At 43.9% G+C, this 26,298-nt stretch overlaps 1 protein-coding gene across 2 annotated transcripts in view; it reads right to left on the bottom strand.

Annotated features, from left to right (window-relative positions):
• The window catches only part of MAP7D2 (MAP7 domain containing 2), a 97,116-nt gene that overhangs the window by 31,961 nt on the left and 38,857 nt on the right, over positions 1 to 26,298 (bottom strand). The window contains exons 2-7 of one of the 2 annotated variants that reach the window (XM_087859529.1): positions 17,633 to 17,710; positions 16,346 to 16,509; positions 9,966 to 10,077; positions 9,035 to 9,133; positions 6,629 to 6,739; positions 4,640 to 4,762 (exon numbers count right to left, since the gene is read on the bottom strand). In XM_087859529.1, the coding sequence (XP_087715655.1) occupies positions 4,640 to 4,762; positions 6,629 to 6,739; positions 9,035 to 9,133; positions 9,966 to 10,077; positions 16,346 to 16,509; positions 17,633 to 17,710 (687 nt within the window). The remainder of the gene's footprint in view (positions 1 to 4,639; positions 4,763 to 6,628; positions 6,740 to 9,034; positions 9,134 to 9,965; positions 10,078 to 16,345; positions 16,510 to 17,632; positions 17,711 to 26,298) is intronic. The other variant, XM_045801283.2, reaches the window with a different exon arrangement.

The raw sequence follows: 26,298 nt of genomic DNA, 5'->3' as shown, positions 1-26,298 counted from the left end.
CAAAGGATGGAGGATGATGACCTTCTGGTGCCTGGTGGCTATGGAGTCAGCCACCGTATCAAATAGCAACCGAGCTGCTGTCTGTTGCAAGAGGTAAAATACCTATGGTATTTGAAGATAACCCATCCAACTCCAAGAGTTGGCTTGCTGGATCCTCTGGCTAGTTTTGGCCATGCTAGCTAAAGTGAGGGGACAAGTACAACCCAGGTAATGTCTTTGGTTTTTGTTTTCTCCTCCAAGTGGGAGTGGGACACAACTTCCTTGTTTTTTACCATCAGTAATTTGGCAGGAATTTAAAACTCTAAGTACTAGAACCGGAACAAACCTCCACACTTGATGATTTTTGCTATGACTTTTGCATAATGGAGCCTCTGGAAAAAGGGACACATGAAAAGAGAGCCTCCAGACAGATACACGTTTGGAGTTTTAAAAAACAACCCGGTTCTATTACAGATACGGAACACCCCTCCATGGGGCCCTAACCTGTGAAAATATCACGGATACCGGTTGTACCATCCCAGTCACAGACAAATGCGCACAGGCAATAGCTCATTCCCTGATGAGACCATCTGACATGGAACTGCTGGTCAGCTCTTAATTCTGATGCAGAGCCTAATTACATTCCTAACCTGTGATTCCTGCCACAGCTGCGAGCTAGGACCGGGTACTCACAGGGAGTATGACCCCTTCACCTACCTCTGACGAGCAGACTCAACACCCGCTAACAAGATCTCTGGTATTTGACTTGCTGGGATGGGTGCAGTTTGTAACAATGGACTAGGAGCTTGACTCTGCTTTCCTTCTCTTTCTCCTGCTACACACACCTCAGGAAGGCAATGCACCTGTCCCCAGAGAGGGACTGCTTTTTCCCTAGGCTGTTCACTGGATAAATGAATGGAACTACAGAAATGGCAGTTGATGCAAACCTATCCTGAAATTTTTTTGAAAATTCAGGATTTTGTTCTGAATATGATATGTCTTTCTGGTTAATTTTTTTTTTTTTGTAAAAAGCTCTTGTCCTTCTTGCATTCAGTCTTTCCTTATGAAAGGTCATTTTAAAAGAAGAGGATGATTGAGAAAATGTAAAGTCTTGATTACTGAATGGGACACACTGATAACAATGAAAAAAAAACCAACAAAATCTAGCACCTGCAGTGGTGCAGTGATGGGAAGGACATTCAGGATCTTTGTTTTCCAGAACTGTTCCTAGGAACTCTGCCCTCTTCCTGAAGAAAAACTGTGCTGCCTGCACCAGCTGCTGTGAGCGCTTTCGGATTCCCATGGACTGTTGAGCCCAGGCTGCAGATGACAATGTGACTGAGAGCCGCAGGGAAGGCCAGTTCCTGCACGGTCCCTAAAGACCACCTCCATATGCCGCCCACACTCAGCAGGTGATGAACTCACATTGTTGACAGACCTGTTTGGAACTGACCACCTCAAGCAGTTCCTCTGAAAGCAAGAACTGAACTGAATTCCTTGCGCCAGACTGAGAACCGTGGGGTGGGAGGAACCATGGGGGGAAAGACACAATGGGGGCCCTGTTGGTCTGTACTGCCTGGCCAATGTATGTCCTGCTTTGGGTGCCTGAACAGTGTAAACTGTTTCCAGGGGACATATGTGTCCTCAGGGATTATACTCCCTGGGTGTGTGTTCTGATTTCTGTTCTGATTTACTGTGATACTGCCTCAGCCCTGGAAGGCTTTGGGACAGCTTCATCTTACTGGCCAGGTTGTGCTGGGCCTGAACTGATGCCTTGGGCCAGGTTACCAAAAAAAAAAAAAAGTTCATATAGAGAGGCATGGAGGAACCCACCTGGCTTTCTAAGACAGACCTTTATGGCTAATGGTCTGTGTTTTAACTGGCTTAGTCCAGAATCTCTAAAGGGTGCAACTGAGGTCAATACTGTAGGTTAGCCTCAACCTGCTGTGTGGAATCCTGCTGATGATAATTCGGCTGTAAAGGTGCCTTTGCCAAAGACCAAGGGAATGGACTATGCAGAAAAGAAAAGAGAAGGGGCGCCTGGTTGGCTCAGTAGGTTGAGCATCTGCCTTCGGCTCAGGTCATCATCTCAGGGTCCTGGGATTGAGCCCTGAGTCAGGCTTCATGCTCAGCAGGGAGTCTGCTTCTCCCTCTCCCTCTGCCTCTCCCCCTGCTCATGCTCACTCTCTCTCTCTCTCTCTCAAATAAATAAAATCCTTAAAAAAATAGAAAAGAAAAGAAAAGAACAACACAGCAGGTCTGACTGCTGTCCTTGGAAAGCTTACAAGGTTGGCCCTGGCATCAGAGAACTTGCTTTCCAGGAGAGCTCCCACCATTAACTGGTAAGAGTGGCTCACTGTGCCTAAGTTGTTGGTATAAACAACAATGATTTATGCTGAACACCTGCTTTCTTTCTGAGGGCCTGGAATTTGGGTATGTACCTGGCAGGGGTACCTACATTACCAGCCTCCAATAAAACTCTGGGCACTGGGTCTCTAATAAGCTTCCTTGGTAGGTAACACTTCATACATGTCACAACTCATTGCTGAGGGAATGTGCTCTGCATGGCTCCACTGGAAGATGACTCTGGAAGCTTGTTCCTGAACTTCCCCAGACTTCATCCCATGGCTTTTTTCCCTTTGCTGATTTTGCTCTGTAGACTTTCACTATAATAAATCATAGTTAGGAATCCTCCTTGAGAATCAGTGATCCTGCGAATGGTCTTGGGGACTTCCGGATACATTCCTTGTTCTCAAAAGGGGTATACTTCCTACTTCCCATGAATTTTTTGGTTAGGAGATAATTCATGTACCATAAAATTTACCCTTTAAAAAACTGTACAATTTAGTGGTTTTTAGTATATTAATGTTTGTACAATCACAACTACAGTCTAATTCCAGAACATTTTCATTACTCCCAAAACAAACCTTGTACCCAATTAAGCATTCGTTCCCTTTTCCCATTCCTCCAGTTCCTAGCAACCACAAATTTACTGTCTTTCTGGATTTGCCTATTCTGGACAAGTCATATAAATGGACTTGTGTAACTTGTGGCATTTTGTGTCTGGCTTCTTATACAAAGCCTAACGTTTTCAAGGTTCATTGCATAGCATGTATCAATAATTCATTCTTCTTCATAGCTGAGTGATATTCCACTTTATGGATAGACCACATTTTGTTTATCCATTCATCTGTTCATGGACACTTGGGTTGTTTACACTTTGTAGCTAACGCTGCTAAGAACTACTCAGGGACAAGTTTTTGTGTGTTTTCAATTTTCTTGGCTCTATACATAAGCGTACAATTGCTGGGTCACATGGTAACTCTATGTTTAACCTTTTGAGGAACTTGCCGGGCTGTTTTCCAAAGTGAGTACATCATTTTACATTCCCACTAGCAATGTAAGAAGGTTATAATTTCTCTACATCCTTGCCAACACTTACTATTTTCTCAGTTCTCTTTGAATTTTAGCCATTCTAGTAAGTGTGAAGTGGTATCTCATTGTGGTTTTCATATACATTTCCCTGATGTAATGATGTTGAGTATCTCGTCACACACTTATTGGCCATCTGTATATCGTCTTTGTGGGAATATCACAATTACTCAAACTAGTAGGCTGTTTCTAAAAACTAGTCAGAAGTAGGTAGAGGATTATATGTCATTTACATGTTATCTAAGTGAACACACTCTCTTGGGAACTAAGACTAGACCTGCTTTAACGTGGACACAGTGTTGCGAATGTGCAAACAGAGAATGTCAGCCCTCATTAATCTTGCCATGACAGTTTGATCTGATTAGTCAAGAAAAAGCTTTGATAGTGTGGCCCAGAGTTTCCAGACTTCAGTGTGCAGGTCTGCTGGGGCCTGAGAGTCTGTCTTCCTCAAAAGCTCCCAGGTGATACCAATATTGATGGTCCATGGGCCACCCCTTGAGCAGCAAGGCTCTAGATATTTGTTGAGCTCTTACTGTGCCAATCATTGTCCTATCTCATTTCATCCTCATGACAATTTAAAATATTTCAATTTTATAGATAGGGAAACTGAGGCTTTAGGGGCACCTGGGTGGCTCTGAGAGTTAAGTGTCCAACTTTTGATTTTGGTTCAGGCCATGTATCTCAGGGTCATGAGACCAAACCCCAATTTGGGTTCTACACTCAGCAGGGAGTTTGCTCACGATTCTCTCTCTCCCTCTGCCCCTCACCTCAAGTGTGTGCTTGCACGTGCTCTCTCGCTCTCTCTCAAATAAATAAATCTTAAAAAAAAGAAACTGAGGCTTAGAGAGGTTAATTAATTTACCCAGAGTGGTAAGAGCTAGTAAGTGGTAAATCTGGTTATGGGAACCCAGAGACTGTGGTTTACAGGCTACTTTGCCAAATCATCTCTTTAAGAAAATCTACTAACCTCTACAGCTCATGAAATAGATTCTATTTCCTAACCCACATTCCCTCAATCAAAAATAATTTACTCACCTCTGTGACACTGAAAAGAAAAAAAAAACATAGTAACAGCAAAACACTGGTGGGTAGAAAGTTATTAACCACTGAAGACATTTCATGAAGTCAGCAAATGAGAAACAAAATACAAAAATTCAGGAATAACTTGTAGGTCGACCAATACCACTTTGGGCATTTTCCTCAGCGTCACCAACTTGGCCTCTTTTACCTGAGTCACTGGCCTGCTCAGAGAGCATGAGTGCACTTCTGCTTCTGGCTAAAGAAGCCTGTGTAGGTGTCAACAGTCGCATAACAAGAAAGGTTTCCATGGGACTAAGGTGTGTGCGATGAGCTGAGGGATGGAATCAAATGAAAATTTTAAAAAGCAAAATTAAAACAAAATAAAATGTTTAAAACAACACAGTGTATGATGCAAATTAACTTTTGGGTGGCAGAATGAATGTGAAAAATAAAAATATTCTAGCAAAGGATGGCTTTGGAGTTTGTCATAGTAAAATAAAACAAACGATGTGTCATTTGGAGTTTGGGAGAGTGAGTTAATTCTTTTAGGGTGGCAGAACTCATTCAATATGCTATTACGGTATCACAATATTACCTGTATCACTTGAAGAGAATTAGCCCATCTCCCAAGATGTAATATGGACTCAAGAAACCATTTACTCACCAAGTAGATCTAACATTGAGAAAAGATTACTCCTATGAAACACTTTAGGGTCCTCTGTTAAAAAACATTTCATTATACGCTGATTTTGTTAATGTATAAATATGCACCTGTTCATACTTTTTCCATGTACATAAGGGCAAAAATTAAATAAGAACCACAAAAACAAAAAATAGCCAACTAATCATCGGCTTTAATGGAAGTAGCAGTAATCATAATCTAAAATACAGAGACTGAAATGTCATCTTGATGGCTTTGGAATGTATTATATGGTAACGGATTAACTTTTCCATTACTTTGAATTTCTTGGGTACCCATTAGCCAGTAAAGAGTTTGGGAATTAAAATTTTTCAATTTATAATCCACAAGCAGATAATTCAGTTGTGAACAATATGTAATAACATACTGGTATCTTTATGTAGTAATCAATGCAAATATGAATTTAACCTCAATTTGTAACCGTGTGAATTAATGAAAACAGATGGAATACGCTCACTATGGAAAAGCCATATAGAATTAAAAGCAAGCAGATGTCTTCTCATTCAGCTCTCAATTAATTCAAGGTTTCCCATGTTCAGCTCAACCATGAATTGCATTAGAGATCAGCAACACTGACACTTATGGGGTCTCTGACACACATGACGGGCCTCTGTGCTGGAGGTGTAAGGTCAATGCCAGTGAAAAACAACCAGAAAGGCACACTGGCCTCTTCAAAGTCACAAACATTCTCCTGCTTGCCCCTTGGTAATGCCTGACCTGTTAAATAGTCCACTGGCAGCTGACACTTCTCCAGTGTTGTTTGAAAATACGCATTTAATGCATGGAGAGTTTCCCTCTCTTCCTTAACCTACATTCTCTGAAAGGTATAAATTCATACTTTTGGTAACTTATCTGAGCCTCTATTAGAACATGAGCACTTTTAAATCTATTCAGTTTCTGGAACCAGCACGCGTCCTATGCATACCATCCTCCACCTCACAATGAGTGCCGGAATAGGCTACCCATCCTTTTCCCCTTTTAAAGGCTTCATATTAGCTCTGAACTTCTGTTTTCAAAACAGAAATGGGCAGGCCTACAAACCACAAACAACAGCAGAGTCCCATTTTTTTCTTCATACATCTCAGTTTTCCACCTATCTCTGCATAATCAATTCTGCTGTTTCTGGCTAGTCAAGTAGATAACATCAATAACCAGGCAGTTACTTTTTTAACGGTCATATCTGCCCACTGGTTAATTAATTCTAGGGCAGGCTAACTCCTACTTGCACTGTGGAAAATGGAATAATCTCTTTCAGACTGAAAGAATAGCATTAATTCCTATACCTATTCAACAACAAACTGGCTCTAAAGAGTGATGCCACTTTCCAAAGTCCCATTAAGTGAGGCCCTGGGGCTCCCACATTCAGACCACAAGGCTGAATGCAAATAATTGAGGCATTTGCAGAAGGCTCAAGAGGGGCTCTCACAAAGACTGATGTTAAGACGCTCACACTAGAAAGAAGAAAACCACAGAGACCAGGTCTACACGTTCACTTGCCTCGGTCTGGGGAATAGGATATTGCCACGGTGGATGAAGACAGGCGCTTACTCATGGGAGGCTCCATCTGCTTTGGCAAATTCATGGTTGATGTTGAAAGTTTGTCACATGCTGCAGAGAAACGCATTAAAGACATTGGTATTCACACCACTGTAGACTGAGAAACACATATCCCAAAGTGTTTTTCCTGTCCTCATCCACACGCCTCCTAAACTACTGTGGCCCAGCACATGGCTTCCATCAGCCTGCTATGCACTTAGCCTATCTGGAAATGCCCAGGCCACGGCAGCCATCAGTCTGATTCAGCAAGATCTTCTCTTCAATTTCAAATATTCAGCCTCACTCAACTGTTCAACTAAAGCCACGCTAATCTCACTGGCAAATCATTTCCCGTGTCCAGGGACTTTTAAGCATATTCAGACTACACAAAAACAAAACCAATATGGACCCAGAGACAAATCACCATTGGAAAATGTTCTATGGTCTGAGACTGGGTGAGCTGAAAGCAGACTTTTTCTGAAGGTTATCTACAGGCTCAGGGTGGAGAAAGAAGTAATATGATATGCCAAGTAGCTGTATTTGAAGCAGAACAACTTTTAGCAGTTGATTTCTTTCTCCTCTCAAGAGATGGGATCACAATAGCCCTTTTTTTTAATGCTGTGACTATTTATGGTTAGAATTTTAACATGTGGTCCTGCGTTTGGTATTCTTAATTTCCAGCCATTATTTTAGATTGGTTTCTCAATTAAAACATCACAGCAAATTAAAAGGTGCTGATAATGCCCTGTCAAGCCATATCAAAGCCTCAAGCAAAAGGAAAGATGTGCACCCTTGGCTTTAAAGGAAGCAAACTCATCACTAATTATGTTCAAAATCTATTCCTCTCATCTTGTTTCCAAATGAGAAATTTGCTGTGTTTTACAATATGTCCTGACCAAGTGACAATCTTTTTTTTTTTAAGATTTTATTTATTTATTTGACAGAGAGAGAGAGACAGCCAGCGAGAGAGGGAACACAGGCAGGGGGAGTGGGAAAGGAAGAAGCAGGCTCCCAGCGGAGGAGCCTGATATGGGGCTCGATCCCAGGGCTCTGGGATCACGCCCTGAGCCGAAGGCAGATGCTCAACGACTGAGCCACCCAGGTGCCCCTGACCAAGTGACAATCTTAAATAAATTTTAATTCTCTTAAGCTGACGCGAAATTATAATAAATTCTATTTTGGTATAAATAAAATATTTAAATTTAAAATGATGTGAGTTTTAATTTATCTACTCAATTTTTCAGCATTTTTTCTACTTTACCAAAAAAAAAATTCACCAGTAGAAGTTACATAAAACGATGTGTAAAGGGGTACACATCCCTCCTTTTTGTCCCATGCTCCAATATGGCTGGCTCAGTATGGTACTTGTCTTTGGAAATTTGGTACTTTGTTCATCATGGATTGTTCTGCATTAATTTTGATTTATTCAAATATTATTTCATCTTGATAAGGTTTTCCCTGAAATTGTATGCCCAAGTACTTTGGTTGCCTCACCATGGCCCCAAGCCCTGGGTGTGATTCCCAAGGGGTAATCTATTACTGCACCTCTCTTTTCGGGGAAGACCAGCACCACACTACAGCTAATCGGGCCCACGGAGCAAATTCTCTGCTACTCAGCAACACCAATAAGGATTTTTCTCTAAGGAATGTTGGAAACCAAAGGTATTTATTCCTCTTGCTGTAATTTGACCTGTACTGCTGGTAAATACTGCATCCCTTTTACATCTTGTTTTTTCTTTGCCAGCCACAGACAGATTGAATTTCTAAAATCTTTATTAACTGGGAGAAAAGTTTTACTAATTCCGCTCTTGTTCTAGACCCTAAGAAATTCCCAGGCCTGAATCCAAAAACAAAGAGCCTATTAGAGAGATAAAATCAAGAACAAAGCAAACTTATCTCCTTGTTTGTATTCCCAGTGTTAGTACTGATAAACGCCCTACCACTTCATCTCAAACACCTCTTCCAGGAATCCATCACATTAATACCCAGAACTCTCTAAGAGTACAGGTTTTTGGTCATCAGAAGTGACTCGAACACCCTACTACATATTGCCCAAAACCAAAAATTAATGAGAGTGTTAAAGATCTAAATGCACAAAAGTCAGACACTGACAAGATTTTCAAGGCAGAATTTAGTGAGCTAAGGATGAAATGTCTCTAGGGCACTAGGGTGTAAGGCATGCACACCTCCATGATGACAGAAGAACAAAGAAATATAGGCACATCATTCACATTTCTATAAAAAAAAGTTCTAAGGGGTCAGTCTAAGAAATCAATTGTAAAAGCACTTGAGACAGACACAGTGATGGAGGAGAATGATCAGAACAGTCATCACAAAACGCCATGGCACGGTGAAGCTCAGATATACCGTTGGTGGACTCGGCAGCGGTGGCAGTGGTCCCTGGGTCCGGAGGGAGGGTGCTGGCTGCTAAACCTAGAGGAGGGGGTGGGGTATTTTCTGATTCACCTACACAGCAAAAAATCAGAGCAAAGAGAGGTAAAAGAGAAAAGTCCCAATTTCTGGCTGACTTTAGTTTCTAATTAGGAAATTAGAAAGAGTAGCTGAAATGGGTTATTGACTTCTCAAAAAGAAAAAAATGAAGTATATTCACTGACAAAAGGTTAAAAGCACAATACAGCAAAGTCAAACAACTGTACTACAAACAGAACCCATCTGTTCTAAGAGCTAGCATACAACTCCTGTGTAACAGAATGACAAGATCACAGAAACGAAGACACTGAAGAGAGAGAAAGGCCACCCAGAGACTAGTTAACAGTCCACACATTAAACACTTGAAAATTTAAAGATGAGTATGATCTGGAAAATGAAATAAATAAGTCACCTTGAAACAAAATTGAAAGAGCAACAAAAATGAATGATGAGTAGGGAAAACCCCCAGCCCCTTTTGGAGGGTAACCGCTGCTCAGCCCTTCGGGGCCACGGTACAGCAGTGACTTAATCTACTGCCATTTGACCTTCCCTGAAATCAGATTATCGCTAGGCTAGCTAGGTGCATCTGGTTAACCAGGCTCTGCATTCATTTTCTTTGCTTTTCTTTTGCCTTCCCTTAAAGCCCAGTCACTGTATCAACTGCTGTTTGCCAGCAAAAAGAATGCACAGACTCCCTTCATGAGAAACGCATACACAGGAAGCTTGGCATCACATCTGAGAAAAGGTATCTGCAGATGACTACAAAGCATGCCCAGATCCAGTGGGCACCAGCCTGTGCTCACGATCTGCTGTCTGCCCCATGATCTCCCACCGGGGCCCTGCAATGCAGGGACAGCCATATACTCACCATCACGACCTCCAGGCCCGGTGGCCAGCGAAGCTCCCCACGAGCATTTCTTCTTCAGCTCCAATTGCTGCGTGCGCTCCAGGGACCGGCGCATCATTGCCTCAAGCCGCTCCTGCCCAGTTCACACAAGGGAGAATAACATAACCACCCAGCCCCACTGTGCCGCTGTGCTTCCGTGCCCAGAGTGAGTCACCAAATGGGGCTCTCGGTGCTCAGCATCCAAAACCCAGGCACACGTGCTCTCCACCACACTAGCGAGATCTTAGTGGGTGGAGAGTAAACAATGCAGCTAGTGCAGGCTCCCAGCCCCAGGGGACAGGCTGCTGCAGCAGCCAGGCCTTGATTTGTTTAAGAATAATGCCAGACAAGCATTAACTCCTTCAGGCCTGTCTCGAGTACCATTTTGCCTCATGGAGTAGAACTGGAATTGTGCTCTGGAACCAAAGGCATTCTCTCTAGTAGAAAAGCATAAAGCATTCTGATTTGAGAAAATTTAAATTGAAATCTAATTTGAATTTCTATAGCCCTAAGCATAACTTTTTGGGGTAATACATAGCTTTGAGATCTATTTTACCAAGCCTCATTTTCATCTTAGAACTTCTTAAGGGGGAATCAATTGTTTTCTACATTGTAACATTTTCCTGTTACATAGTATTCTGGGGATAACGCTGCATATTTCAAAATTTAAAAGAGACAAGAGTAGAGAACCTCCTAGCCATAAAATAAAGCATCTATGCATTCTCAAGAGTTAGATCGGAGGAGAGGAGGAGGAACTAAACAGTTTTTAGCCAGAAGAGAAAACAACAACAACCAGTCTTCTCCCTTACCAGAGCATTTATTAAAAGCACTCTCCTGTGTTAACCAAAGTGTTATTTTCATAAAGTTGGGTCTGAATGCTGGCAAGTATTTCCTTGGCACTGGAGTGAAGCTGTTCTAATTTTGCATTCCCCACCACCCCAATGACACTGCAAATACCAAATCCTCTCCCTGCCTCTACTGGACAAGGCCTGAAACAAGGTAAACAGGTACATGCTGATGCCCTTTTGCCTTCATAAAACCCAACCCTGAGGTGCTCAAGGAAATGGGGTCAACCCAGCCCAACTCCAAAACAAAAAGATAACTATTTTCTCATGGCTTGAATAAAAAGCAAACAAAATTAATTTAGGGCAGCACCAACTACATAACCATGATTTAAGAGTCAGGGAAAGGTTCCTTTATTTCACTTACTAGAAACACAGAAAGGTCACTTAGGGGGTATTTGCATCCCTTGTGTCTATACCAGAGGGATGGGATGAGCATTACCCACATCTCGGCTTCTGCATAATTTTTCCCTGAATAGCACTTTGCTAAGAGATGGCCTCTCCAGGGACCTCTGAGGAGAAAGGGGATTTTTTTTTCTCCTGTGAATCTCAGATTTTTATTTGCTCTGGTTTTTGGCTAAGACTCTACAATCATGAATGTGCATTTCCTAGCAAACTCCTGTCCTTATGACCCTGGCCCATTAAATTCTTTTTTTTTTTTTTTAAGATTTTATTTATTTATTTATTCGACAGAGATAGAGACAGCCAGCGAGAGAGGGAACACAAGCAGGGGGAGTGGGAGAGGAAGAAGCAGGCTCATAGCAGAAGAGCCTGATGTGGGGCTCAATCCCATAACGCCGGGATCATGCCCTGAGCCAAAGGCAGACGCTTAACCGCTGTGCCACCCAGGCGCCCCATGGCCCATTAAATTCTGACAGCCAACCACCAGGGCTTACCCAAGATAAGTTGGTGGTTTGGAGGGACTAGAACTTTTTGACTATTCAATACTTGAAGTACAGTCGCTTGAGATTGGGACTGAAAGGTATTTCATTATTTGGATTTAACATAAAGTATTTAACCAATGACCTTATTTAAGTGTTGAAACCTTTTACCTCAGAGTGAATTTAGTATTGAGTGGGTTATGGCATGCCATAAGGACCTACATGCCAAAGGACCTCACAAGACAGTCCTTCATTTATTAGGGGACCAATGACAACAAATAACACCAAGACTTGCCAGCCAAACTTACCACTGAGCAACTGTATAGGGGTATAATTATAAGAGAATGCTCACCCAAATCCAGACCTACCACTGGACTGTTAAGTTACCTTAAAACAAAACAAAACAAAACTTCTACCATCTAACTCCAACCCACTGAGCTGCTCCAAATTCCACTGTTAGAGATACATTCCTTTGAATCATAAGCAGGCTTATGAAAATGAAGCTATCCCTGAGAGAGGACACAATCACTCTGTGTCACCCACTTTTGCAGAGGTGATGAAAAATAGGTGGTAACCAAGCTCTATGGTAAGGAGACTTATGGAACCCAAAATCATCAGAACAGGGTGATTCAAATATGTCAAAAACAAAACTGGTCCAGGGGCGCCTGGGTGGTTCAGTCGGTTACGTGCTTGCCTTTGGCTCAGGTCATATCTCAGGGTCCTGGGTCCTCAGCAGGGAGTCTGCTTTTCCCTCTGCCCCTCCCCCTGCTCGTGCTCGCTCACTCTCTCTCTCTCTCTTTCTCCCCCTCTCTCAAGTAAATAAATAAAATCTTAAAAAAACAAAACAGGTTCACTTCACTCTTATTAGAGGTTAGTCCTATAGAAGTCCCTATTACTGTGTGTGTGGGGGTGGGCAGGGAGGGAATTTTTCTGTTACTTCATTTGATGGAACGGGGATGAGGGCACCTGGGTGGCTCAGTCAGTTAAATGTCTGACTCCTGTTTTCGGCTTCAGCTCAGGTCATGATCTCAGGGTCGTGGGATTGAGCCCTGTGTCAGGCTCCGCGCTCAGTGTTAAGTGTGGAGTCTGCTTGAAATTCTTTCCCTTTCCGTCTCCCTCTGTCCCTCAGCCTGCTCATGCTCAGAAGCATGCTCTTTCTCTCAAATAAATGAATAAATTAAATCTTTTAAAAAATGGGGCTGACATTACCTGTATCATCAGATCCCTCAAGTCTGCAAGACAATGACTAGCATAATAAGTCCTTAACCAATAAAACTGAACCCAAATTTGTAAAGGAAAATTATTAACAGGATAGTTTAAAGCAGTGATTCTCAAACTTGAGTGAGTTTGCATCAGAATCCTCTGGAGGGCTTGTCAGAACACCCACTGCTGGGCCCCACATGCAGAGTTTCTGATTCTACAGATCTGGGATGGTACCTGCGAAGAATTTGCATTTCTAACAAGTTCCCAAGCAATGTGGATGCTGCTGGTCCTGGAACTCACTGTGAGAACCACTGGTTAAAGGAAAGGGTGAGCATGAGAGAGCACGCAAGAAAGTTCAATCACACCAGAAGAACAGTATTAATAAATGTTAGAGCTGCATACTGCATACCGAAATTCCTGCCAAATTCTCCTCCTGCTGAGTATCATCAGATGATCAATAGAGGATGGGGAAAGGGCAAGGCAGACTCTTGTCCTTAGAATGTCCTCTATTGGGTACAGCTTAGTGGGAGGAAGGAATGAGGGGACCTCACCCTTGACCCCTTCAGCTCTGGCCCTAGATCTGCCTGGATGAACTCAGAGGAAAAGAACGAAGACCAAGATGACTCACAGAGCTGGCCAAGGAGTATAAAAGGCCTCCAGCAGGGCACAGCTTAGGCACTGTTGATGACCCAGACAGCCATCTCTGGCAGGCGTGGAGAGCTGGCTGTGCCTTTTCCACTGCCCTGACTACACGTGTTTTTGGGAAAACAGTGTGGGGACAAGCTCCCAAGGGGTTTTCAGTAGGGCTCTGCAGAAGGTCTTTCTCTTTACAAACAGACATCTACATCTGGCCAGAAGGCCACATAGTCACCATGGCCCCATGACAGCCAATGCCCTCTGATACCAGCTAGCTCTCAGTTTAGTGAAGTTTTTGTTTAGGTGAGTTTAGAAATTTCTCCTTTTTATACTCAGCCTGGTGGGTTTTGTTAGGTACCAAACAATAAGAGTTTGAGAAGTAGGAGATGAAGCCACTCTTTGAAAGAGGCCTTTCCTGGTTATCCATTTAGCATGAGGAACGCTGAGTTGGCTTCACCAAATCCCATTTCTCAGGGCTTCTAGTCAGGAACCTATACTCCCCCAAGGGGAGAATGGGTGAGGACATTGTGTTGTCAGCCCTGACCAAAGCACGCAAGGATCAGAAGAACCCACCTTGAGGAGAAAGCAGCCTTCAGCGAGAAAATGAGCTCAAGGTCAGTATCTCAAGTGGACACTGGATATCCCCTTCCCCAGGACAGGCCTGACCAGCCTCCAGCCCTCCCAATCCTCAAGACCTCTGGAAGCCCGGCTGAGTGTGGTGCCCATTTCTGTACTAGCAGACAGGAAGCCTCCTGGTCAAATCTGGGGCTCACCCACACAGATGTGAGGGGTTACCAAAAGCAACATCACGGCAACTCTAAGGATATGGAACCAGGACAGGGCCAGGAGGGAGGTGTGGAATCAACAGGTCTTTTATGGGCTCCTAGTATCAGCCCGAGAGAGGCAGGACTTGGCGGGCAACCCAAACAATTTCTAATAAGCTACAGAAGCAAAATGGGCTGCAATGGAATGAGCCATTCTTGCAGAGGCTTTTCTCTGGTTGACAGAGACAGAACATGACAAGAAGAACAAGAAAAGATTGGAGAATCTATGCAGCCATGTGCCAAGCAGTCAGTAGCCCTGCCAAAGGTTTCCAGCGAACCATGAGGGCAAATGCAAATGAGGGTTTTCCTTTGGAAAGGGGCCCCTGCAGTGTAGACCCATCCATCCTCTCCAAAGATCACCCACAAGAATGCCAAACAGGCCTCAGCACTAGCAGACTGCTGACACTGATGTGGTTAACAGGCTGGCAGGTGTGTGGAAAGTCCCTAAGCTCCACCTGGGACTCTGGGGGCCCTGAAGGTGGGAGTGGTGGCAGAGGAAGGCTGCTGTCTCCTTGCGTTGCTACACAACCACAGGAGGCCCAGACTCTCAGCCCTGACCTGCTCTATCTGGGGAGAAGAGGGAAGCCACCTCGGCTTGTATGTGTAGTGACAAAGGTCAGGCATCATCCCCCATTCCCCATTCCCCATTATCATCTATGTTAGGAGTGAAAGGAAGCACACAAAGCAAACGGAAAATTATCCTGAAGTGCAACCATTAAAGATTCAGCTGAAGTCACTGAAGGGAATCTAACATTTCTGAACACTACTCTGTGCAAGATGCTTTGCTGGAACTTTTACAGAAGTCACGTCCTTTATTTCCTGTGACCACCTCTGTTTTGGGTTGAAGAGACTGAGTGAGAGGGTTATGAGGAGCTAGGTGACTTGTTCCTGGCTACCAACTGCCCAGTAGCAGAGCTGGGATTTGCACTGGGAGCAGATGAATCCATGCAGTTGTCAGGCCACAGCCAGCAGTGGTGAATTGGGGCTAAGACCCTTGCAATGACTTTCATTTGCCAAGAGGAACAAAGAAATCACCATTTAAATGAGTGCTTTGTGGGCAAAGATGGGTCAGGTCTAAGTGTGTGTGTGTGTGTGTATGCGCGCGCGTATGTGTACACGTGTGCACATGTTCATGTTTTTTTCATTTAAAAAAGAGGAAGGGGTAAAAGATGTATAGTCATAACCCATATAGAGATTTAAAAAGATACCAAATCTATACAAACGTCTCTGAATCCTATAGAGCTGGTGATTAATAAACCTCTATATTGTTCATACTAACTGATGAGTCATTATATCTTATGAATAAAAAATGATCATCACCTGATACAAGGCTATGATTACATCCTTAAAATATACTTGTTAAGAAAATCTATACCCCAAATATGCTTTCTAAATATATTTTCAAAGTTTAGTAATAAAGGACTCTGCAGTGGTAATAACATTCCGTTTCTTTTTTAAAAGGTAACTTTAGAGAAAGGATGATTAAAGCAAGGAATGCATTAAAATTTAAATATACTAGCATGTTTGTATTTGAAGGCAGACTGTTTGCTGTGAATAACAGGACCAAGTTACCCTCTCTCCCCACATCCCTTCCTGCAGGCCCCTATCCACCATCCTCTCTGAGTCTCAAAGTCAGAGAAGGTTAGGTCTGGAAGAGGCCTTGGAGATTGCCAAATTCAACCCCTCACTTCAGAGATAAGCAAATCAAGCAAAGACCCAGACAGACCAAATGGCTTGCCCAAGGTCACATAGTAAATCAACACCTAAGCTGAATGATTAAGTCTCTTCATTCTTATTCCAGTGGGCTTTCAGTATACCAGTGTCTTGCCTTGAGAGAGAAGGCACGTTGAGGCACCAGGGAGAAGACTCAGTAGTAGATCTCTCTTGTATCCCAGAGCTGGGCAGGCCACTCAGATCCCTTGAGCACCAAGCCCTATGGGAGCTGCTGCGATGGCTTGAAGGTCCTAGGACCTTACCTCCTCCTCCCGGAGCTTCTGCTTCCTCTTCTCTTCCACAGCTGCCCTCTTCTGGTCCTCCCGCTGCCGCTGCTCTTCCAGTTTCCGCCATCGCTCCTCAATTTGCTTTTCATACTGGAGTTTCGCTCTTTTCTGTTTCTCCAAGATCTGCTGCTCCCGGGCAGCTGGGGGAAGAAAAGTGGAAGACAGGTGTCATTACCAGAGCACCCCACGCTGTTTGGATTAACCAAAATGCAGAAGCAAGAGTGAGACAAAAAAAGAGCCCGCTGGGATTCTAGGTTACAGTGATTGAGATGAAAGGTTCTGGCATCTCTGCCACTAGCAGGGTGACTCTGGGCATGCTAACCACATCATCTCTCTGCCTCGGTTTCCTCTTCTGAGAAGTGGGGACCATCATGTCTGCAAAGTCTCAGTATGGTGAAGATTAAATGAGGCCGTGCGTGGAAAGTACACAGTAACAGGCCCTGCACATGGGAGCCACAACTACTGCCACTATCAGCAAGTCAGACCTGTCACGATGGCTAAGCCATACTCTAGGCTGAGAAATGAGTTCTAAGGGGTCATCCACTAAAGACCATGTTAACGGTGCACATACCATGCATAAGATATTGAGCTTGGTGAGGGCACCAACTCATGATATTCCCCTCAAGACATTTCCTAAGGACTATCGACCTGGCGGTGTCAGGGAAGGGTTCTCTGGAGATAATAAGCTATACATCAACTGGCAGGAGGCAATCAAGAAGAATCTGAAAGCTCACTTGTGTCAATTCAGTGGGGAAAACACTATTTACCTACTTCACAGGACCCTGTGGGGAACACATCGTACTTATCTGTCTATAGTTTGCAAGAGCTAAGAGAGCCTTTCTCAACTGGGTTTCCCATCCTAACACAGAAAATGTCTTAACTGCTAATTTTCTCAGTTCTGAGAGGATGGCCCTTCTAGATGCCCTGGAAAGAGCCTGAGTGAGTGCACATAGTGGGTGCCTGAGGAGGTGGGGGCAGTGACTTTTTCTTGCTCTTAAGCATCATACCCACAGTCCCTAGCAGAGTATCTAGAACATAGCAGAGGTTCAATGTTTGCTAAGTGAGAAAATGAACTGTTCTGAGAATTAAATGACAATTGTGAACATCGAGCCAAAGTGTCGATTCGTTCCCCAGTGCTTCATGTTCATCTAGCAATTGTCCTAGCTCTCTTCCCATTCAGTCATCAATTTCTAAGGATCTTCAGAAAAGACACCACCACATCTCTATTCCCTTGGACCTAAACAGCCAAAGGGCACAACTTACCAAGACATTTTTCTCTTTCTTCTCGTCTTTCTTTAGCTAGTCTTTGTCTCTCATCAGATCTTAAAAATCCATCCATGCCTATAAAAAATAAAATATGATAAAATAATTCTTCCCTTTTTCCCCACCTGCTGAGTGCCAGGGGCCACTGGTCCCGCACCCTGGGTCTGGCCACACACATACATCATCCATTGCCATCACTTCATCCATGGAGTCCCAATACACCATTCCCCAACACACACACACACACACACACACACACACACACACACACACACGGCCAGGCCCTGAGAGGTGAGGGGTGGCAGCCACAGCTTCCACACTCACCTACCAAGCTGTGCTGTGGCGGCCCCAGTGCCAATCCTGGAGAACCACACCCTTTACCTAGTACTCTGTCCCCAGGACTGGACCTGGAGGGGTCAGGAAGTGCCAGGGAGGCCTGGCAGGGTGCAGAAAAGCCCACCAGGTCTCCCCAAGCCTGGCTCCCAGGGGAGAGGAGAACCACAGAAGTGGACACAATTATTACACAGATAGTCAACATCCTACTCTCTGAAGGGAGGCAACTGCTGAGGGACACATACAAGCTCCTTGGGTAAGCACTAAGAAATACAACACTCAAGTTTGATTTCGGTCCTGTTAAATCTGCTCCAATGTCAATCTTAGTAGTTTAGAATAAAAAAGTAGAAATATAATTCATTCCTGTTTGTCATTTAAATATTTACAACAAATAAAATAGAACAGATGGCAGTACCCCCCACAAAATGTCCAGGACACATCCCAGGAGCTCCACATCTCCACCCGTCTTCTACAAGACCACAAACGGCTTTCTGAATCAAAAATCAAATAATCTTCATGGTCATTTTAGGATTAGAAATAATTTACTGCACTCAGTCACGATCAGTCATTCATGAGCATTACTTATATAATGTTCAGGCACAACATCTTGGAGAAACCAGCTTTTGTGTTAGTACAACGAGACTCACTTTCATGATGCCTGGGCCCTCCTTTCTGGTAGCATCACACGCTGACCTCATTGTGTGCCTTGCTGCCAGAGTTACCTGCACCCCTTTGGCGGAGGTTCCTGTGACTGTCCAGGAGAAAGACCAGAGACTTGGACTTGGTGTAGGCAGCAGGAATGCAGATAGAGATGGATGTGATAAACACTGGATTGTTACAACTCCCCATGGGCATCCGACTTTGCAGCCTGGATTACGTATCAGGGATATTAAAGCTCAAGACTGAGGTACTGGAAAATCAACCTGGACTATAAATGCCATTACCCATGTTCGTTTTTAGTTAACTCTTAACCATGATACTACCGACAACATAAAAACATCATCAAGAATTTGAAGGCCCGACTTCTTAGCTCATCGTTGCTGGCTCCCAACAATCTGACCCCAAACTCTCTTACCAACTTGACATCAGCACTGTCCCTTTCTTCCACACACCTTCCAGCTCAAAATGCCCCTTCTCCCATACCTCTTAAATAAACACCTATTTAAACCCCATCCACCTTCCAGACCCCACTATTCCCCAGAACTTACGATGCTCTGCGCTCCTATACAGTTAGCAAAAGCCTTTTCATCCTGCTTGGCTGCAGACTTCTCTGATTGAGTCGCCCTGGGAGGAGGGAGAGGCTACTGAGACAAGGGTATGTCTGGGTCACCCCTGCTCGGGGCACTGCCCCCCAACTGTACCCCTAACGTGAACACACAATGCTCAAAGGCAGGCACATAGTCAGTGGAAGGGAGACAAAACCTGGCTTTTCTTTTCTCTAAACACTTTCAGGCTCTAGTGTCTACCTCAAGAGTTTGATTAATTAAAATTTATTCTGTGTGAAAAGTTACAAAGAGAAGCTTACCACCCTTAGACAGATGTTTGCTTGTGTCAGCACCCAAATCAACCTGTCCATCCCAGCAAGACCCGAACCTTACTCTGTATTGCCCACGCCACCCTTCAGATGTTAATGGGTCAGCCCTCTATCTGAGGTACAGTCTGAGAACCACTGAAAGTGTTCTTCAAACAGAAGAAAAAAACTGAGGGAAAAGAGCCAAGCACGTTTGGAACTGGACACATTACCCAGAGGCTTTACGAACACAAGTTGCTCTGTTCCAGGGATATGCATGATTTTAGGCTGCCCACTTGTGGGCACTTGTAAGAGTTACAACTACAAATCGTTTCTTTTCCAGAGAATCTTCATTATCATGCTCATTGTCGTGATCACATGCTACATCATAATAGCAGGTGACCCAGTTACTATGGATCGATGCACTTCTTGGATTTATTTGGCTCAATCATCTTATGATGCAGGTATTATATTGATCTTCATAGGTGCAGAAAGGGAGGCACAAAGAGGTTAATTAACTTGTCTGAGGTCACACCATCAGAAAGTGGAGAAGCCAGATCCTACCCCAAGAACGTGACTCCAGGACCCACACTTTTAATTACTACTCTCCTGCAAAGGAAGAAATGTAACAGCTTAATCTTCATGCCTATGAATGAAAGCTGTGACCCAGTATCACACACAAGGAACAAATCCCATCCTTGTCCCAGGAATAAGCCTACAAATTTGGGGAGAGGTCTAAGTTTAACTCATTAGAGAGGTTTCAAGAAGCACTACTGTGAGCCACACACTGGCTGGCTGGCCGCAGATATGGCACTGCCCAGGCAGAGTAAATATTTGCTTCCTCTTCAAACTGATGATTTGGAAATGTTTTAGAGAGGCTGAAGCTGGGTGGGAAAGGGGGTTAGCCAGAGAATGCTGGGAACAACCATGAAAAGCAATTCTGCTTTGGCCTCACTAAGGAGGGTGAAGCAACTCAAACAGTCCAACATGGGTAACCTGGAGTCTCTGTACTGACACACACAGCCACAAGCCATGTGCAGCTACTTCAATTTAAGATAATCAAAATTAAATGCAGTCAGGGGTGCCTGGCTGGCTCAGTCGGAAGAGCATGTGACTCTTGATTGCATGGGTTGTGAGTTCGAGTCTCACACTGGGTGTAGAGACAACTAAAATAAACTTAAAAAATTAAATGCAATTAAAAGTTCAGTTCCTCTGCACACTGGCCACATTTCAGACACTCACTAGTCACATGAGGCTGGTGGCTACCATACTGGACAGCACCGAAAGAGAAAGAGGAGTTTGGCGGCTCCCTCTTGTGATTCTCTTCCTTAACACTTAGCTGCTCTGGGACACACGTGGATAAGGAAGATCTCAGAGTTCAATCAGGGTTGAGTTTTGCTGAGTGAGTAAGGCTGAGGTAGGGCCTCATTCCACCACACAGCGTCAGCCTCTCCTGATTACAAGAACTGTCAAGCAATCGTTTCTAGAACATCCATTTGAAGAGAAACCAAATAATTAACTCATATCTCCAACTTCCATCTTGTGACTTTCCATGACCCTCCAGGAGCCCCTGCTGAGAAGCACTGGGCTTATCCCAGGGTAGAGCACAAACCAGACCACCCTATTTGTTAGGGACCATGGACTTAACCAGTTATTACCACTAGGGCAAATACAGCCAGAGGAATCAAGGTAGGCCATGATTAACACAGCCAGGATAAATAATACATGAACATTAACAATACCAAGAGACCTCCTCTAAAGACCTAGCATACTTAAGGGATAATGCTCAATTTGGTTCCTAAAGGTAGCCTTCTTTCTGTATGGCCTGGAATCCTAAAGTATTTAGTTTTTCTACCCAATCAATCATCCTTTGTCCATTATACCTTGTACTTTATGTGTACCCTTGTCTCTCTTTTATTAAACCAGAGATCCAATTTTATCTTTGAACCCCAGGAGAAGAGATGGAGAATAGATCCGTGCTTGTCAGGGAGCAGAGAAGAGGGGCGGAAGGGAAGTGGGTGGCTATGAAAGGACAGCATGAAGGATCCTTGTGGTAATGGAAATGTCCTCTATCTTGACTGTACCAGTATCATCACTCTGGTTGGGACAGTGTACTATACCGCTGCAAGCTAATACTTTTGGGGGTAACTGTGTAAAGGGTACATGGGATCTCTCTGTAGTATCACTTATAACTGCAATGTGAATCTACAATGACCTTTTAGTTTAAAAAACTATGTCCCAGGGGTGAAGCCCTGGAGGAGAACCAAAGACATAGAGGAAACTATGTCCCAGGGGTGAAGCCCTGGAGGAGAACCAAAGACATAGAGGGAGCAGAGGACACCTTCCTGGAGGTGTCCCACCCAGGAGAAGAACAAGTGGTACACATGTCAGAGCCAAAACTGCCCCATCCCTGATGCAGTAATGCTTCCCAGGGCAACAGCATTCAAGTAACGCGCACCACTGAAACGGAGGCCCTTTCCTGGGCAACTCATCCCATGGAAACGAGAATGAAACAGGGATACTGAGCAGCTAAACAACTATTTTATGTTAACAGAACATCATAAAATTTCTTACTTCACCGATATGCTCTTGCTTGGAGTAACTTCCTGTTATCCTTGGGCTGTAGCAACACGTTTTTAAAAACTAATTTTAAAACAAATTTTATTAGCCTGAGCACTCTCCCACTAGAATATTCATGAGCTGGTATCAGTCCATTATTCACGGTACTGATAATAACCATTATCAAAATACAAAGTTTTTAGGGGAAGCCAGCTGTGTTCGACTTTCAAAAATTAATCGTATTTAATGAATTTTAAAGTAACTTTCCCCCAATCACACTCATATCACTGCAACTGAGTCAGTGTCCAGAAAAAAGAAAGGGAAAAGAAATGAAGAGCTTATCAAATAAGAGCTTATCAAATAAGAAGTCCCTACTGTGCGGCACCCTCCCCTCTGTGGACTGGCAGGCATGGACACATTCACCTCTGTGGTCACTCATTTGTGCTGTCATCTGTCTATATGCATGAAGACCAGTGGTTCTCAACTATGACTACACAACGGAATTACCGTGGGAGCTTTTAAAATGACAGACGCATGCATCTCCCTCCCAGAGGCTGACCTAACATCTCAGGTGTAAATGGGGTGGCGGTGCCTTAAAAGATCCCACGTGATTCTAACATGCAGCAGGACTGAGAAATGTTCTGGCCCACTACTCCTCCCACTGGAGCATGAATCAGAACCACCTGGAGGGCTTGTGAACTCTTACTGCTGGATGGCACCCCCAGAGCTTTAACAGAGTGGGCCTGGGGTGAGCCAGAGAAACTGCCTTTCTAACAAGTTCCCAGGTGAGGTTGATGGTGTTGATCCAGGGCCTACAACTTGAGAACCACTGTTGCAGACTATGCTGATTCTACAGGACGTGGCCCTGCCTGTGGCTCCTCTGTGGAAGTCCAGATCCCAGGAGAATGTGGGGCTCACAAAGTAGGATGGAAGGAAAGCAGAGATGATCGACCACCTGCCTGCACCCCTCACTCCTCCCCAACACAGCATTTCCCTTTGCCACGGTCGTTACTGCTCCACATGCTATGGTCTGGGCCTGTTCATTTGCCCCTTGCCCTCTAAGCTCTTATCTCTGAATCTCCAGCACCTTGCACAAGGTACTCAAATACTGAATGACTAGGCCATGAACATTATGTTCCACTGCCCACTTGTAGAGCATTTAAACCTTTTTATCAGTCATATCTATATAAACAAGTAACATTTTGAAGCATCTTTGTACCTCTTATACTGCTGGAGTTGGGGCAAGGAGTACAAAGGTAAAGAAAGGAAAGCAGCTTTTCCCACTGCTCCCCATGCTCCCCTCACAAGGCTAAAATGAATCTTTCCTCTAAATTCCATCAGTGCTCCGCCTCTCTCAGCTCTTTTCCCTCTTTAATTCGAATTAGGGTCCCTACTCATTCATGGTCCTCAAGCACAGGAAGCTCCACCCTCCATACCATGCCCCTTTCCAGTCCGTCTATCAGGATATAAGCTTCTTCCTCTTTAGATTTTATTAAGTAATCTCTACACCCAATGTGGGGCTTTGAACTTAAAACCCAGAGATCAAGAGTTGCATGCTCTACCTACCGAGCCAGCCAAGCACCCCGATATAAGCTTCTTAAGGGAAAAGCCCATGTCCCATTTCTTCCCATAGCCCCAAGGGCCTAGCATAGTATTCTGTACACATTAAGCACTTAATAAATGCTCTCTGTGTTCACAAGCACCTACTGTGTGCCAGTCCTGGAGGGGATATTAAGACACAAATTTCCTGGGGCGCCTGGGTGGCACAGCGGTTAAGCGTCTGCCTTCGGCTCAGGGCGTGATCCCGGCGTTATGGGATCGAGCCCCACATCAGGCTCCTCCGCTGTGAGCCTGCTTCTTCCTCTCCCACTCCCCCTGCTTGTGTTCCCTCTCTCGCTGGCTGTCTCTATCTCTGTCGAATAAATAAAATTAAAAAATCTAAAAAAAAAAAAAAAAAGACACAAATTTCCTTATTTCCTACGATCCTATAACAGCATCAGGACAAGGACATCACTCCTGTGGCCTCCATATGACCTGACCCACTTATTTAAACTTGAGAAGTCTCAGTTTCCCATACTTAAAAGGGATATGGAATGCTAGCTCTGGGGACTCACCCTCTTATAACACATCCCGATGCTGTGAGAAGGCCAAGTCAAACAGCGGGTCTCAGGGAAGGCTCCAACCAGCAGAGCCAAAAGGTACCACCAACTGTCAGCCTCTGAGTGTGCCATCTTGGCCCTCCAGCTGCCCCTCAGTAAAGATCTCAAGTGAGAATCACCCAGTCAACCCCAGGCAACACACAGAACCCTGAGAAAGAAGTCAACATTATAAACTGCTTAGTCTTGGTGTAGTTTGTTACACAGCAATATAACCAGAAAATCAGTCCATCGATCAACCAAAAGCAAACAAGCAACACTTTCTGATCACTCAGCATATGGGACCCAGATTATGCACCCACCCTAGACTCCTCAGCCTCATGGGCTCACCAACCCTGGACCTCAGCCACCTGTCATGCTTCTCAGGCAGAATTTAGTGATGCTCATGCAGTTCCCTCATTCGGCGTGCCCTGGAAGCTGCTCCTGCCACTGCCTCCGACAGAAGAGCCCCCATACATGGCACCGGCTGAAAAGGAACAACACAAGCACCTTGACATTGACTAGGCCAATCCTGCAGAGGCCAGGAATCACGACCCAGAAGACAAAGCAGTTAAGGCCCTGTGACATGCACTCTGAGACAAAAAGGCGACAATGGATGAATTGTTCGTCCTTCTTTCTACCAGTGAACTGCTCTGAGTCACCAGGATTCCTAACCTCCGTAGCCTGTGGATCCAATCACCACCAGCTGTGTTTGGTTGCAAGGCCTTGGTCAGCTTGATGACACATTACCTTTTATTTCCTTTCCTTCCTTCCCTAGCTCACATACCTTTCCCCTCACTCTTAGTTCCCAGGGAGCATACCCCTCAATAAGTGCTGGTAGGTGTAAAAGAGGAGAACCTGTACATGAATGTTCACAGCAGCATTATTCATAATAGCCACTAAGTGGAAACAATCTAATGTCCATCAACTATTGAATGGATAAATAAAACATAGTATATCCATATAATGAAATATTATTCAGTCATAAAAAAAGGAATGAAGGGGATGATGGGCTGTTAATGGGTACAGGATTTCTTTTAGGGGTGGTGGAAATGTTCCGGTATTAAATAGTAATGATGGTTGTATAACATTGTGAATGTACTAAAACCCACCAAAGTTTACATTTCAAAATGATAACTGTTACGTGAATTATACTGCAATAATACAATCTGCAGAAAGAAAAAAAACCAGAATAAAACCATCTTATGGAGGGCCTCCACAACAAGATTTAAAATCCACAGCCTGGAGCGCCTGGGTGGCTCAGTCAGTTAAGTGTCTGCCTTTGGCTCGGGTCGTGATCCTGGGGTCCTGGTACCAAGCGCCCACATCGGGCTCCCTGCTCAGTGGGGAGTCTGCTTCTCTCTCTCCCTCTGCCCCTCCCCCCAGCTCGTACGCTCTCTCTCTCTCTTTCTCAAAATAAATAAAATCTTTAAAATAATAAAATAAAATCCAGAGCCTAATTACTATCATCTGTAGTCTTCATCCAAGTCTCTCAAGTTACTGCTTTTACTTTTTCCTCTCAAATATCCAAATGCTATATTTGGTTCCAACAAAGTGTTTTCCATACAATGAGAATGAATATGGTACATCTGAGTATGTAAAAATCATATATATGTATGTGTGTATACACACACACACACACACACACACACACACATCCTTGTAAAGTATCTGCCACACAATCTCAAGATCTTTGTTATAATTTATAAAACCGGGGAGCAAAAATGAATGTTTGTAAGTTGAAAGAAAAAGAAATATGTCTTACTGTATGGTGACTAACATAACATAATAAAAAAGTATTATAAAAAAAAGAAAAAGAAATATGTCTACTGTTTGTTCAAAAGGGAGGAGGGGATGAAAAAAAAACCAATAAATGATAAATGTGTTAAGACCAACAGTTGCAATTACATGAAGTGATCTATATGAAGAAATTTCCATTATGATAAGTGCTCATTAAATACTAGTGGGCTATTATTTTTAGGGGGAGTTATATTTCGAGATTAAAGTGGAGACTCAAAAAGTCAAGTGATCCACCCAATCTCGTATTAAGTGGGAGGATTCTCATTATCTCTCTGACCCTTAATCCACTGTGATTTTTCCTAGACTGCTGCAGGATCAGATTCAGATCA

Source organism: Ursus americanus, chromosome X, assembly GCF_024610735.1.
Source record: "Ursus americanus isolate L20-20 chromosome X, mUrsAme1.1.p, whole genome shotgun sequence".
NCBI classification, from domain to species: Eukaryota; Metazoa; Chordata; class Mammalia; order Carnivora; family Ursidae; genus Ursus; species Ursus americanus.
This window is presented reverse-complemented; position numbering and strand designations above follow the sequence as displayed.